Source organism: Lissotriton helveticus, chromosome 7 (assembly GCF_964261635.1).
Source record: "Lissotriton helveticus chromosome 7, aLisHel1.1, whole genome shotgun sequence".
NCBI classification, from domain to species: Eukaryota; Metazoa; Chordata; class Amphibia; order Caudata; family Salamandridae; genus Lissotriton; species Lissotriton helveticus.
Genome location: NC_136068.1, coordinates 1,536,281,001 through 1,536,296,675, shown reverse-complemented (window position 1 = coordinate 1,536,296,675; position 15,675 = coordinate 1,536,281,001). Strand labels below are relative to the sequence as shown.

Sequence of the window (15,675 nt, the reverse complement as noted above, 5' to 3'; positions counted from 1 at the left end):
TCTAGCGTAAATATGCAACCGTATTGCATAGAGCACTAGTGCCTTATACAATAGTCCTGGTATAAAAAGAAAGCAAAATTATAAGGAGCATTAATACTATATGTTAACAATCTTCACCTTAAGGACAGCAGCCTCACTGGAAACAAGAATACGCTGAGCACATCTGCTCTGTTCAAATCTTCTAGCTTTATAGGACAGCATAAATTCATAGATCCAGCAAAGAAGAAGCCAAGCATGAGGACATCATTTCCCATCATTCATCTGCACTGGATGTTACATGACTGGATTTACCATTATCCATCTGCACAGGAGGGACATTACTCCCTACCTTCACCCTACTTCAATCAACTCTTCAGGGCATACCATTGCCTAGGTTACCCCAGCAAAGGGTGGACACAGACAAAGACATTGCCTGTTTGCGCCTGTTAGGGCAAGATAGGACATTAGGCCAGATCCCCTTTGAGATCTGAGACATCCTCTGAGATATACAAGGTAAGATAAAATCATGTGCATCACCCACCATCTCATATTGCAAATCCCCACAATCTCAGCCACTCACATAATAATTGCACAACAGATAAACCACGCCTCGTACACAGCCCACTAACTGCCAAACACCCTCAAAATACAGAATACACATTTCCGACTCAGGCTCATTAACATTTTCTTCAGCACTCCATGCAGAAGACATCACAGACCACATCACCTATCACAAGCTTGACGCCCTCTTTATCACAGAAACAAGCTTCACCCACATATCCTCATATAGGCTACGGCACCCATCATGGGGACCATGCACATAAGAAGGGTAGAGGCCTTGTTATCACCCACAGGTCCTCCTGGTCCTCATAAGTAAGCACGTAACACTCAACTCCATGAAGCTAATGACATGCCATTACCCACTCTCTCCATCTCAGACACCTTCCATCTTATCTACAGGCCTCCCGGGCAGAGCAAGGACTTCATTGATGAATTCTCAGATCCATCCAACATGTCCACATCAACCTCTTGGATTACTTTAACCTCCAAGATAAGACCACCTGCTAAAAAAACTGAGAATCCTTTTTCAACTTCATTGGTACAGTTAATGTGGTACAGCATGTCACACAGCCACATTATCAAAGGGCAAATCCTCAATCCTGTCTTCTCAGCATCATCAGCAATCTAGTAAAAACCACCACCACCCCTGGAATGGACTTACCATTTGGCATCCCTATGTCTCTGCTCAGCATTCTACCAACAAACTAAGGTCAACACAAAAGAGAAAACCACACTTTTAGATCCTTCAAAGACTTCTCTGTGACAAAATGCTTAAACACATCTCTCTTCCTATCAACTCTACTTCCAGCCCTAACACCCTTCTAAACAGCTTCTACATTTTTTTAAGAAAACTATTTGAACATCTACACCTCATCAACAACACACCAAGTGCAAGACAAAGTCTGCAACCCGTGATACTCTAAAGATGTTGCTGAAAATAAACAGTCCATCTGCAGAAAGGAAAGAAAATGGAAGAAAAGCAAAACTCCTGATGACTTCTTAATACTGAAGTCACACCAACCTGCAGACAGCTCATCACATCAGCCAAAGTAAAGTATTATATGAACAACATCAATGAGCAGGGCCGGACTGGGAACCAAAACCGGCCCTGGTAAAGTGCTCGGCCGGCCCCCTCACCCCTGGGGGGTTGGGGGTGCTGCCGAGCTCTTTGCCAGAGCCGGCTTTCGGCCGATTTTGTTACAGTGCCGATTTTGGAGCTATGCTGCAAAAACGGCCCTGTAACAAAAACTGTCCCCAGGGGCACCAAACCGGCCCCCCACCCGTGCGGCGCACAGGGGGATTTCTCGGTGCCCACTACAGCCAGTCCGGCCCTGTCAATGAGGCCACCAACAGAAGCCGAAATATGTTTACGACACCGAAGCACTGCATGAACACCCTGTCGGACCGACCTATTCCTCTGTTGACAGAAGAGTTCAATGTCGTCAACCTCTTCTTCTGTAAATAACATATAGAAGATTCAAAAGCACACCGATAATTTCAATTGCGTTTAGTGTCTCACATTTACCCCTCCCAAAGAATCAGGCAATGGTCTTCGTTCAAAGCCCTATCTCGCTCATATCTTGCTGACAATCTCACCTCCCTCAAAGCCACTTCTTACAAAGGTGATGTCTACCCTCTTCTGTCAGCAGAACTCTCTCTGGGGACAGTATAGTACCCCTACCTACCATTGTTAATGCCTCTTTCACTCAAGGCATCTTCCCAGAAGCTCTCAATACTGGCCAGATCCTCCAACTCCTAAAGAAACCTATACTAGTCCCCAATGACCTAGGCAACTACTGGCCAATCACTCGCCTACCCATTTATTGGCAAGAACGTTGAAAAAGCAGTCTATGTCCAACTTCAAGATCACGCCAGTGCTAAGCATCCCTTGCACGAATACCAATCTGGCTTCAGATGAGGCTGCAGCACGTATACCTCTACCTTACATAACCTAGATGACACCCTCTTGACCACAGATGAAGATAACCCCCTGCCTCCTCATATTCCTGGAATTCTAAACGGACTTCGACATTCGTAGATCCCACTCTCACATACACCCTGGAGTCTCAAATGTGATTCGCCAGCAATATTGTTCACTGGTTTTCCTCCTACTTTTCCATCCAACACCAGCTTGTTCACATGAGCACCTGCAAGACACAAAAGATCCCTATAACCTGTGGAGACCACAGGTTTCTATACTGTCTCTTGTCATCTTCAACCTTTACGTAACAGCATCAAGGTTCACTAATATGCAGATGATACACAACTCTACTTGAAAGTCTCCTCTGCTTCAGGCATCCAAAGTTTCTAACACTACAGGCACATCATCCAGACCGGGATGTCCAGCGCCTACCTGAAACTTAATCCAACCAAAACTGAATTCCTATGATTTAAGAACAACGAACAAGAAACAGTACAAACCTGGCTCAATTACCTGAATCTTGAGAGCTTAAACCACAACTTTTACCAAATGCCAAATCACTTGGATTCATCCTGGGCATCCACCTCACCCTCAAGCAACTCATTGTCAAAAAAACAAAGAGAGCCTGGTACCAGGTCGCTCTTTTAAAGAAAGTGAAAAACACCCCCACTTATCTTGTAGACAAGGTCACCATTTCTAGTGGTTCTCGGCACATGAGCTGCGAGTACAATATCAGATTGCAGACTACGAAGTGTAAAAAAGAAAAAACAAGACAGCAGTCTTTTCCATCTATGCACCTAGAATCTGTCACCAGCATCCCGTAGACATCAAGACTGGCCCAACAGTGCACCAATTTAGGAAGGAGCTGAAGACTCATCTCTTTAAAGAACACTACATCACAATGCATTAACTGTCCATTACCCAGCTTCATCTGCTATTACTCATTGCCATTATGCTAGTCTTTGATGATGTAGAGTGCTCTGTTACTTTTTTGCTAGGTTCAGGCTGTAGAAATACCATATGCATACATGCATAGAGCACTACTACCACTTTCAAAACCCAAGTCCCTTAGCCTTTATAGAATACACATAGCTCTACAGCGATGTTTGAGACTCCTAGCTTGATATAGGGAAATTATTACATGTTGCACTAGCACCATATCAGAAATGCACAGTGCTTAGCCGCCGTGTTGAACACTCCTAATCTTAAGGGGGAATAAGATTACATGGGCACTAGTGCCACTTTAGAGATTACTAGCAAACCTCACATTACTATACAGGGCAGTACCAACACCTTTAAGACTTCTAGCCTCTGACAGCAGCAGGAATACACTACTGCTTTCAAGACCCATTAGTTTCAGAAGGAAGAAATAATACACAGAGAGCCAGTGCTGCTTTCATGATCACTAGTCCAAGAAGACAGCTGCAATCTACAGAGCAGCAGTGCCACATTCAAGACCCCCACCTTCAGAGTGTGACAAGAATACACAGGTCATAAGTGCCACGTTTAATGAGCCTAGTCTCAATGTATTGCAGGAACACGCAGTGAATTAGTGCACCTTCAAGGCTCGAGGCCCCCAGCAGTGACATGAATACAGAGAATATTTACACAGGCATTAATACAGCAAGCGCACAAAACAACTCACAGCATTCTCCCTCCCTCTTGTCTTTGCAGAAGTAACCCCTTTGCCCACGTTAAGCTGAAAAGGACTGTCACCAATGACCGCTCGGCCCCTCTCATCCAGTGACCCGGGGAGACTGTCTAAGCTCCAGCAGCAGCCTTTTTGAGGACCCTTTGGTGAAAGTGCAGAGCATTGTCAAGGCCGGCTGCGATTCACCTCTTACCTGATGCATCACAGCGCAGTGCCTAGAAGGACCAGTGAGACTCAAGCATGGACCAGCATATGACAGTCTGTCCAGCCTGCGTGGAGCCAATCTTGAGTATAAATATTCCCAATTTCCTGCTTTGCAAATTTGCACATAGGCGTACCCCACTGTGATGTAGAGACGGGTGTCATCGTAAAGTGGTAAGGAACCCAGGAGCAGAAACACACTACAAGCACTCTAGGCAGCTGAATCATCTGTGGCAGAAAGATGGACGCGCAGGCAGGTGGAAAAACACACTAACAGAGCAGACAAACACGTAGCATACAAGTAACTATGCATTCTTGTTTGCCATTTTTTTTATAGAAACTATATTTTGCCTGTTCTTTCTTTGCAAACTATTACTTGGATTTCTTTACTTACATTGGGGAATCAAAACTGCAAGTACCTGAATGGAAAGAAGAAAACAGATCTTGATAAGCCACTCTTAACTCATTTGTGGGAACTTGAGGTCTCCGCAAGAGGGATACATATAGGAAACCCATCGCTAATGGCTAGTACATATGAAATCTGAGGGCTCTGCTCCCAGAACAGAATGTATATTTCGCTATTAGAACTATCATTAATCAATCTAGTTTCCAGGTTGCTAGATCTAAACACAGTGAATAAGACTTTGGTTTCTTCCAGTGGCTACTTTGTGGTCTTTATGCACACTTGCTTCCTCAAGACCACTCAGTGTATGTTGGAGGCCATGCAAGGCTTCAAACATTGACTAAGAGCATGCTGTAAATCATGGCAAGAGTCACAATGCAACTGTCGTCTCACAATGAAGCTGGCCTTGGGACAGGCCACTTAGAATGAGGGTGCCTTGCAAAGAAGTTGACACAGCTTCTTGGGAAGTGTGTGATAGAGACACCACTGTGTGTTTCATGGATTACCTTCCTCAATCTATCGTAATCTTGTATTTTATGGTCCATTGAGTTCAATTGTGGATCAAAATCACAATTTCCAGAACAGGCTAGATGGCTATGTGAACATCCAGGACTGGTTGGTAGAGCTCTCAAGAAACTCTGTCTGATCTGGTTTGGGCTTTTTTTTGCCATGGTACTTGTGCTTCAGCATTTGTTTTGGGAAAACAAAACGACAAGTATTAGAATACAAAGACGAAACTAGGACTTGTGACATGAAAACCTGTTTGGCAGTTCAACGGGGTATCTGTGGGCAAGATGAGAAAGTACGGAATCCTTTTGCCAAATCTTTTCACTTATTGCAACTGGTAAGGTAGAACTAAGTTCTAAAGGTGGCCCCATCAAGTTGTGTGTAGGTCATTCAGCAGTGGTTTTCTTTGCATTCAGGTTCTGTGCATGTAGAACTGATTTATAATAAGGAAGGAATGGTACAGATATCAAAAATTGACATAAAGACTATCACTGGATTTTCTATTCACAACTGACATGGAATTACTTGAGATCCCGTGTGTTGGTGAGGGTGCTGGCTTGAGAGAGGATGCATTGAGTTGAGGAAGCACAACAGAATCAGTGTTTGGAAGAGGACAGACATGAAAGATGAATATTTTGGAAACTAATAAAAAAAGGGTGAGAAACTTAAAAAATAGGTAGAGATGACAATGTCTAACGTACAATGTGCATGTGTCAAGAGTGAGACAACATAATGACCAAGGTAAGCTTTCAGATATTTGAAGTTTTCTTAAGATAGTTAAAGCAGTCCACCGGTGATCTAAGGCTGGATGAGCTATATAGATATCTGATCTAGGATGCTTGGGATCATTGGCTATGAATAAGCAAAAGGAAAGGAAATCGAAAATGGAAAGTATAGAATAAGCAAAAAGAAGTGGCTGAAAGGGAAGTGAAAGAGACTGCAGAGGTAAAGCAAGTGAAACTAGCATAGTGGCTGGAAAGTGATGAGAGAGCACAGAGGGAGTGCCAGTGAAAGGCAGGAGAAAGAAAGTGAATAAAGAGCTCTCATGTTGTACAATGTCGGGAGTGAATAGGTTACTCAATCCTTTTATTTTTTGTGTTATGGTATTGTAGTCTTGAATTTGTGCAGGTTAAAATGCAAAAGTAAAATTACCAAAATACAAAGAATGACACCAGACCTGGATAATTTAATCAAACCTGGCATAGACTAACTTGCCAACTTGAAAGAGCTAAAAAGGAAATAAAACAAACAAGAGGACAATGACAAAATTGAATACAGAAGGAATAGAGAGGCTTTATTCTTCAAGTCCACCCAAATCATATTTACAGCCCTTGTCTATTCTTTTGGAAATCATTTTAAACAGCAAACAGGAACCACGGCAACTCCCCGGCTGCAATATATTGTAATAAAGGCCACAGGCATGAAATGTAAGGCCCTAATAGACACAGAATCTGAACAACAAGTACTTAGGTTTATTTACTGCTTTAAGGTTTGTTCTTAAGAAGCAGAAGAGCGCTGTAACAGACTTTTACACCAAAAGGTCGTCACGGTGCACAATAAGGGTACTTAATTTGGGGTTTAAGTGGTTCAACTTAACCCCATGTCATCTGGATACAATGATTCCAGATCTTGGATAGCATAATAAGTTCCTGGTATTTGTAAGCTTGGGTTTCATTCATTGCACACATTAATGTAAGGCACCTGATATTAATGATTAGTTACAGAATAAACAAGGACTGGAGACTTGGCATCTGGGCAGCATGGAGATCAGTGGCAACCTATGGTCATGCGGAGTTACAGCCCCAGGTACTGGAGGTCTCTCGGCTTGAATGACATCCAATCTCCAATCCACTAAATCCTGGCAGGACACCATGTTTCCATTTGTGAGTTTTCTTTTAAGAAATCACTGCATCTTGAAAGTTGTACTCTTTGGGTCCGATTCACGAAATCATTTATGAGTATGGAAAGTTGTACTTCGGGATTACCCCTTTACTTGCTCCTACATGTCCATGCAAATTTGTCCCGAAACATTCAACTCACTATTAGTAACAGTTCAAAGAGGGCACAGTCCTTTCTATTTGTCCTAAGCTTATATGATCACTCCTTGGTTAATCCCATTTTATTCCCCTTTTAGTTTCTTTTGGAGTCAGTTCACAAAGGCATGTACGAGTATGTAAAAGACATATTATTTTATGTATATAGAATGCCTATGCTTATAGGGAGCTTTGATTGCTTCAGTTGCCCAAAATGGACTAAAACACCTGCCAATATAAGCCAGGGACTCAAACCATAATGTCCCGTGAGCATGTGCCAATGCCACAAACACACAGACATTCGCTATAAGTTTTTCATCACCTTTCAAGTTTTTCAATCCCCATCAACATCAAGAAAGTTCTCTTTCGATATTACTTTCTTCCTTCAGAGCATGATGGGTATTTGGATGTCTGGTAAATTATGAGAAACGCAGGATTTCATTTTTGAGAGTCTATAATAGCCTGTTTGGATTATACTATTAGCACTTCGTCAAGAGCACATCAGTGCAACTTTCTTACTTCTGCCCAGCAGAACATGGCTCAGCCTGTCCAAATGCCCCACCTCTTAGAGTCAGCATCCAAGTCCTACTGGTGTTACCACCAAGCTACTTTTTTCCACAGACTAACTACCATTTCTGTTGTCTCTGGAGAGAAATAAAGCCTTACAAAGCCATTCTGTATATTATATTTCAGAAAACATTTGTTGGTCCATTTAACAACATTGACACATTCAATTGTGTAATTAACTACATTTTGGAACTCTAGTTGGTCATTCCATAATGACCAGTTTCGATTGCATACATTCTACCAACAGTGATATGGATTCCACAATTGAGTGCAACTCGTTGATGGCACCAGACCGTTTTTCCAGTTCTGTCCTTCGCTTTCAAAAATAAAAATCTTTGTTTTCATGTGTGTTAGTCCAGTTGGTTAAAAGAAAAGACATGGCAGTGCAATCCACACAATGCATTGAGATGATAAATGTAAATGAACTCAATAAATGGCTTCCTGTTATCATGGAGTGATGAAGCTACTTTTAGTACCGCTGAACTCGACATGATTAAGGCATTTGAGCAAAAGCACCTTAAAATCAACTTTCTTTCCACCTTAAATGGATATTGTGTGCTATGCAATCAGAGCTATCAAATTGGTCTATGTCAGATGTGAGTAGTGTTTCCACTCCTGCATGATTTTTTTTTCCTTTCAGGCTGGCACCTGATGTTTTGCATATCAAATCATGCAGATATGGAAACATAAAAAAGAAAACAAACACTGGTGAACTGCTTACATCTGTCATAGGCTACTTGAGCTCTTGTATGTATTCCATTACAAAACCTGGCATAGTGCTTTTAGCTACTGCTACATCCTACAAGGCATGCACCTCAAATGGTTGCCATGTTCTTGGGTTACTCTCCACCATTACTGGGTTTTCAGTCAACAGTTGTTGGTATTCGGGGCACATATATTTCTCTTACCAGACACGGTGTGCAGAGTTCTACTGGATAAAATATCGCAACGAGCTAATGGCGACCACTATGACATAGTGGTAATATTCAACTGTGCTGCTCCTCTGCTCAAACCATGTACATTTGAGACACAGGAAGGCCGCTCTTTCTCATGGTAATGTTTTCTCTCTTTTAGCTAAAAGATAGGTGAAACAAATTAATAATGTGCTCTGTAGCGCATGGGTCGCTTCCATCAAAACCACCATTATTCTGTTGGGATTCTAAATATTTACTGGATGTACTGCAGATGAAGAAATCAACTTTTTTTTAATGAAATCCATCATCATCAAATCCTCAACCAACCATAGAGTGGAACATCTGTTCCCAGGAGTTCTCACCCCATTCTTTGATGTAGAATGTGACCAAATGAATACTAAATACAAACAAATATTTCTGTTTCGTTAAAACTCGCATCCACCTGTACCTTGAATTAATAAAGTCTAATTTAACCTTTCTGTTAAGGTGTCACCTTGTTTTTACTTCATCGTGGTGCCAAGAGATAAGTTCGATGATGGTTAATGTTACAGTAATACTCTTCTGTTAGCACTGTTTCTTATTAATGAGAGGGATTCTCTCTTTCAAACAACCCTCTCTATGTTGTTGGTGAGCCCAGGAAACAACAACTTGAATTCCTGGACTGCCCGATTGCCATGCACTGCAACTCCTCCGGTTCAGTATTTTGCCAAAATATTAACAAGGCCTTGCCTCTGAAACAGTCCCTCAAAGGTGCATTGTAAGTTGGAGTTTTCATGTGTCCCATAAGATTGGATGGTAAGTGACTGTGTATGCACTTGTATCATATTTGGAGTTGGTTGCTGTAGGTCAAGAACCATTTAATAGGTTCATTGGACGGTTGAATATGTAATTTTCAGGTGAGGGACTGCCAGCTCCTCAATTCAAGAAATTCTAAGTCAAGATGTTCTTTTTCTATTTTCTAACAGCAGACTCTGCAATTAAATAATATGGGAAAGCTTGAACGTACTTAAGTGGAAAGCAGAAGTATGATCAGACATACCCCATTCGCCCAATTCCCTTCCTTCCCTTGCTACGCAGACACTGCAGGACCTAAATAGTGAACGTGTGGGGTAATATTTGCCACAAAAAGTGTAAGAATGTGTCAGTAGAGCACTGTGTAAATGAGGATACAGGTAGCATGTTATCTTGGCTCAGCTGTCTGGCGAAAAAGTGGGGTAATAAAGTAGAAAAAGCAATAAGGTGTTAGAATGAATGTGGTTAATGTATTAAGTGCATTTGCATGAAATGGGTTAACTAGATGTAGTCACCACTAAGTAAATATAGTTAGGTCTGGTTTCCCTAGAAACATCGGGGCATATTATCAAGGGGGTTTATCTCCGCTTTTTTGGCTTTAAAAGCCAAGAAAGCGGAGATAAAATTATCTCCCTATTACCAAGCTGTCGCTAACACCAGTTAGCGACAGCTAATAGGAGATAGCGACCATCTTGGGCCCCGCTTTGCATGTCAGTGATATTTATCACTAATGACATGCAAAGTGGGCGTGCCAAGATTTTAGCGACTGGAAACAGACGCTAACATCGCTATCTCCTATTACCAACTTTTGGAGATATTCGCGCTAAGCGCGAATATCTCCAAAAGCTAACACCTGCCCTGAGCAGTTCTTAGCCATGTTATCCAATGGGAGGTGGATAACATGGCTAAGAGCATTTGCTCGATAATGCATGAATATCGCTGACTTTTCAGCGATATTCATGCATTGCGGCCGTTTTTTATCGCATTTGCGATAAACCTTGCTAATAGCAAGGTTTATCTCCGATAAAAATCGCCGATTTGCGGCGATAATTTTTGTCTCTAAACAAGTTAGAGACAAAAATTATCTCTATTGGTTGGTAATAGGCCCCATCGTTTTTTGGTTTGCTAATAACTATGGCCCCTTTTGAAGAATCTTCACAAAACCTTGCCCCCAAAAAAGTTAATTCACCTCAGCTCCTTCCTGTAAAGTTTCAGGGTGATCTGTCAAGCAGGGGCTGAGCGAAAAGGGGTGGGGGGTACCAAAATGTGAAATTCCCATGCATCTTCCATAGACTTCTTAGACAAAGCTGCAGCAAACACTGCTGAATGGAATTACACCAGTCTTGGCAGGAAGCTAGAAATTGGTCCACATATTATGGTTTTTGTGATTTGGTGTAAATCCGTTCAGTAGTTTTCAAGAAATTTAAGGTAGAAGATCATTGTAAATTTTGGCAGTTGGGTCTGTGAGAGTCTTGCAGATGTCCCGGGAGGGAATTAATTGAATAATTGAGCCCTGTGATAGTTCAAGAGGCCCATTTTTCCCCCCAACCCTTCCTGCTCTCATAGAAGCAAGAGCCTTCTGCGAGTTCCAGGAGAGCGAGCGCTCTGATTCGCTGGCTGTTGGAGTTTTAGAAATGGTAGGCACCTGGACACCTATCCTGCCACTTGACAGAGGCCTCCAGTTCCTGCTTGTTCCAGCCTGATCCAGTGATATTGCCACTGCCCGGGTTTTCCCACTCACTGTTCGTCCTGCCAACAGAATTCCGCCTCCCCAGAACCTACTTAATGCAGGCCGAATGCAACTGCATCAGTAGGCACCTGGACACCTAGCCTGCCATTTGCCTGTGGCCTCCTTTTCCCGCTTGTTCCAGCATGATCCAGTGACACCTCCGCAGCCAGGATCTCCTGCCTGGGTTATCCCGCTCACTGTTCTTCCCATCAACAGAATCCCCACCACCTCAGGGCTTGCTTAATGCAGGCTGCAGCGTTACTGCTTCACTGGTGCGCTGTAGGAACGCTAAAAGCAAGTTTGTCTGTGCCCTGTCCAAGCCTGGACCGTGCACAGCTTCAAGACCCCTGGCCTTCCCAACCCCGAAGATACATGATCTGCAAGCTCTACATCCACGACCCCAGAAGGTGCAACAAACCCTGCCACCATGCCGACCCAAGCTCCACAGTTGGACCTTTCACCTGCACCCACTGCAAGTTAACCTTCCACAGCACACACACACCAGCCCCACCCCAAAACAAACAACTGACACCACCTAAATAAAAACACCAACTCACATGCTCTCTTCTCAACACCCACTCACTATGCAAACACACTGTGAAGAATTGGAACCTCATCTCCACCCTCACACCCGATGTCTTCTTCCTCACTGAGACTTGGCTCAACCCCACTTCCGCACCCAACATCACCACTGCAATGCCCAAAGGATGCACCCACCACAACCTCATCAACAAGTATGGCAGAGGGATTACCATTTTGCAGAAGGAATCCAGACAATGCAACACCACAAATGATGACATCACTCCAGCCATGGAACACCTAATCTTCCGACTCCAAACAGACAGCAAAAGCACCATCGGGGGCACCCTCACCTACTGTCCTCCAGGACCACGTACAGTCTTCTGCTACTTCGTCATCGACTTCATTGCCCCCCTCGCCATAGACTTCCAATGACATTTTCCTGAACGACCTCAACTTCCATCTTGACAACCACCATTTCATCAACACTACCAACTTCCTTGACAGAATAAACAACATTGGACTAACACAACTCGTCCTCGACCCCACGCAATCTGCAGGCCACATGCTAGACCCCATCTTCACCTCCAGCGACCCTAACAGCTACAGCCACACCAAGGAACACACTTGGACCACCACTCTGGTGTCTACTTTAACATCAGCAGCTCACAGACCTCTGCCCCCAAACTGCCCAATGCATCCTACCACAGCTACAGCAAAGTCACAAAGGACACATGGACCAACACCCTCAACACCACCCACCCCATCTCCTCCAGCAACCTAGATCAGAATGCCAGAAACCACCTTCAAGATCACCCTCAACCTGCATCCCACCGCAGTTAGAGCAAAGTCTCAAAGGACACATGGATCAACGCCCTCAACACCACCCACCCCATCTCCTCCAACAACCTAGTTCAGTATGTCAGAAACCGCCTTCAAGATAGCCCTCAACCTGTACCACTGAAGGTTGAGAGAAACAAAGAAAAAGGCATTTGCCTCATGCATCAAATGAAGCCCAAATAACACCAAGGAACTCTTCAACATTGTCAAAGAATTCTTAAAACCCTATTCGGCTAATCAACTGGAACCTGCCAATGCCTGGATACACACACGGGTGACAAATAGTGTGTACAAATCTACTGATTGATTCATTGATTGATTGAAATGGCCACCATTACTGTGTACCGAGAAAAATTGCAGGTTTGTGGGAATGTAAAAACAGCTATACAAGGGGGCAGCAGAAAGGCATCCTGCCCCCTAGATTTGGAGAGGAGGTCTCTAAGGCAAAACTACTGTGAGGAAAATAAATATGTATTGTTTAAAAAAAATGTGCACACTCTCGCAGGAGTCTCGCAGGCTCTTGAATAGTAAAAAAGAGTAGGCAAATTCTCAATACACTCTACTAGTATAAATGCACATTGTGGTGCTTGTTATTGAGAGGAAGTGTGTAAGACATAAGTACTGTGATGAGTTACTTCTCTTTTTTTTAAAGTTACGATCTCAGGAAACTTGCAGTATCGTGAAAAATAGGAAGGAGTAGGTGATCTTTGAATACACTCTGGTATGCGCACTTTTTAATGTAGGAAGGAGTCGTAGTTGAGATGGTGTTTATCAGAGTCTACTATTTACACCCATTGGCTTGGGAAGAGTTGTGGCTTTTCCCACACCCTACTATGCACATCCATCACCTGAGAGAGGGGTTTGAATGGAGAGGCTAGTCCCTCCTCACACTACTACTCACACCTATTATTACAGGGAAAGGTGTCAGCAGAGAGGCCAGTCTTTCCATACATCCTACTAAAAACATCTGTCTTCTGAGAGAGGGGTCTGAAAGGAGAGGCCACGTCATCCCCACACCCTACTACACACACATACACACATGTCATCTGAGAGAGGGGTCTGAAAGAAGGCCAGTGTCTTCTCAGACCCTACTATGCACATCTATCATCTGAGAGAGGCTTCTGAAAGGTGAGAGGAGTCCCTTCACACACCCTACTATGCACACCCGTCAACTGACAGAGAGGTGGTAAAGGAGGGGCTAGTCCCTTCCCACATGCTTTTACGCACACCCATTGTTAGAAATGTGGTCACTCACATAGCAACACAATGAATATATACCACACAAAGACTCAACACAGGTATAGAACCATTGAGAATATTTATCAGAACAAATCAAGGACAAAATTCCAATAAGTAGTGATGAATTTTTAAAGAATAAATCAAAAATAGTGCTTAGACGTTAATAGTGCTAAACGGTTTCTTGAGGTTGGGCGCAAAGTTCAGGTCAACCGCGATGGTGGGCAGGCCCGCTACAGGGCTCAAACAGGTTCAGCTGACAAAGTGCCTTGATAGAGCAAAGTGTCGCCGTTGAGAGACAATGCATCAGTCCTGATTCACGCAGTAGGGTTGATGCGTCGGAGTCGGACCTCACAGTCGGGATGTCAAATTGGCACTGTGTCAGCGTCGAGACGTGCAGGGATGTTCAGATAGGCACAGCATGAGCATCAAAGTGCGCTGTGTCTGTTCTAATGGGCACAGTTGGGACGATGCATCAGGTTTTGTTGAAAAACAACCGCAGAACCCACTTCTGAGGTCCAGGACTGGAGGGGCACCTCCGGCAAAGGTAAGACACACAGATGGCAGAGTCCAACATCCCCAACAGAAATGCAAGAAGTCTTTTATGACCCTGAGACTTCAGAAAACAGCAGGCCCTTGGAGTCACTCTGGGTTTAAGTGAGATGGGTCCAGTCCTTGTGCTCAGCAGGGCAGAGATCAGCAGGCAGCAGGGGCAGCTCAGCACAGTAGTGAAGCATTTCCTTAGAACAGTCAGTCAAGCAGAGTGGCACTCCATGTAGCACAGCAGTCCTTACTCCTGGCAGAGTTCTTTACAAGTCCAGTAGTGTACTGATTTTGTAGGGCCAGGACCCCAGTACTTATAGTGGGGGTGACTTCAAAGCAGCTCCTTGATGTGCACATGTCGCCTTTCATCCCAGCCCCGTTTGCCAGGCTATTTGTGGGGGTAATCTGTCCATTGTGTGGGAACAACACAGCCTATTCAGATGTAAGTGTCACCTTCCTGCTCAGGAAGGCTATCAGAATGCAGATGAATGCAGATGAGTCCTCTGTCACACCCATCCTTCCTGTGTTTGTGGCTGTCTACAGACAAAAGCACAAAGGATAGCTGTCACACAGCTGAGTAGTGTATGTGAGACAGGCTGAAGACCAACAGTGCTAAGTTAAGAGCAGAGAAATGTTCATTTTTAAAAGTGACATTCCTAAAATAGTAATATTAAATCCAACTTTACCACTAAAGAGAATTTATCATTGCCATTCCAAAGATACAAAACATAATGGAGCTACTCCTTTCTAATCAGCAATCACAGCCTAAAATTGTTTTAAGGAATTCCCAATACTAGTCTATGAGAGGAGTAGGCCTCACAGTAGTGAAAAATGATTGTAGCTGATTGTCACTACCAGGACATGTAAAATCTAAACTTACATGTCCTACCTTTTAGTTACACAGCACCGTGCCCTTAGGGCTATCTAGGGCTTACCATTGAAGTGACATGTGTAATAAAAGGGGAATTTAAGGTTTGCCAAGTGGTTTTAAATGCCAAGTAGAAGTGGCAGAAAACTGCACACACTGGCATTGAAATGGCAGGCCTGAGATGGTTTTAAATGGCTACTTTTGTGGATGGTAGAACCAGCGCTGTAGGCCCGCTAGTAGCATTTAGATTGCAGGCCCTGGGTATATGGTAGAGCACTTTACAAGGGATTTATAGATAACCGAAATATGCTCCTCAAGTATACACCAATGTCACCATGTTTAGGGAAGAGAGGGCATGCACTTTAGCACTGATTAGCAGTGTTAAAGTGTGCAGAGACCTAAAGCCAACAA

At 43.5% G+C, this 15,675-nt stretch overlaps 1 protein-coding gene across 2 annotated transcripts in view; it reads left to right on the top strand.

Moving 5' to 3' along the window:
- LOC144770456 (BAR/IMD domain-containing adapter protein 2-like) overlaps positions 1–9,215 on the top strand; it is a 368,945-nt gene extending 359,730 nt beyond the window's left edge. Inside the window, exon 14 of one of the 2 annotated variants that reach the window (XM_078654979.1) lies at positions 4,136–9,215. In XM_078654979.1, coding sequence (XP_078511105.1) covers positions 4,136–4,208 — 73 coding nt within the window. In that variant the 3' untranslated portion in view covers positions 4,209–9,215. The remainder of the gene's footprint in view (positions 1–4,135) is intronic. The other variant, XM_078654981.1, reaches the window with a different exon arrangement.
- Positions 9,216–15,675: the final 6,460 nt, after the last annotated feature.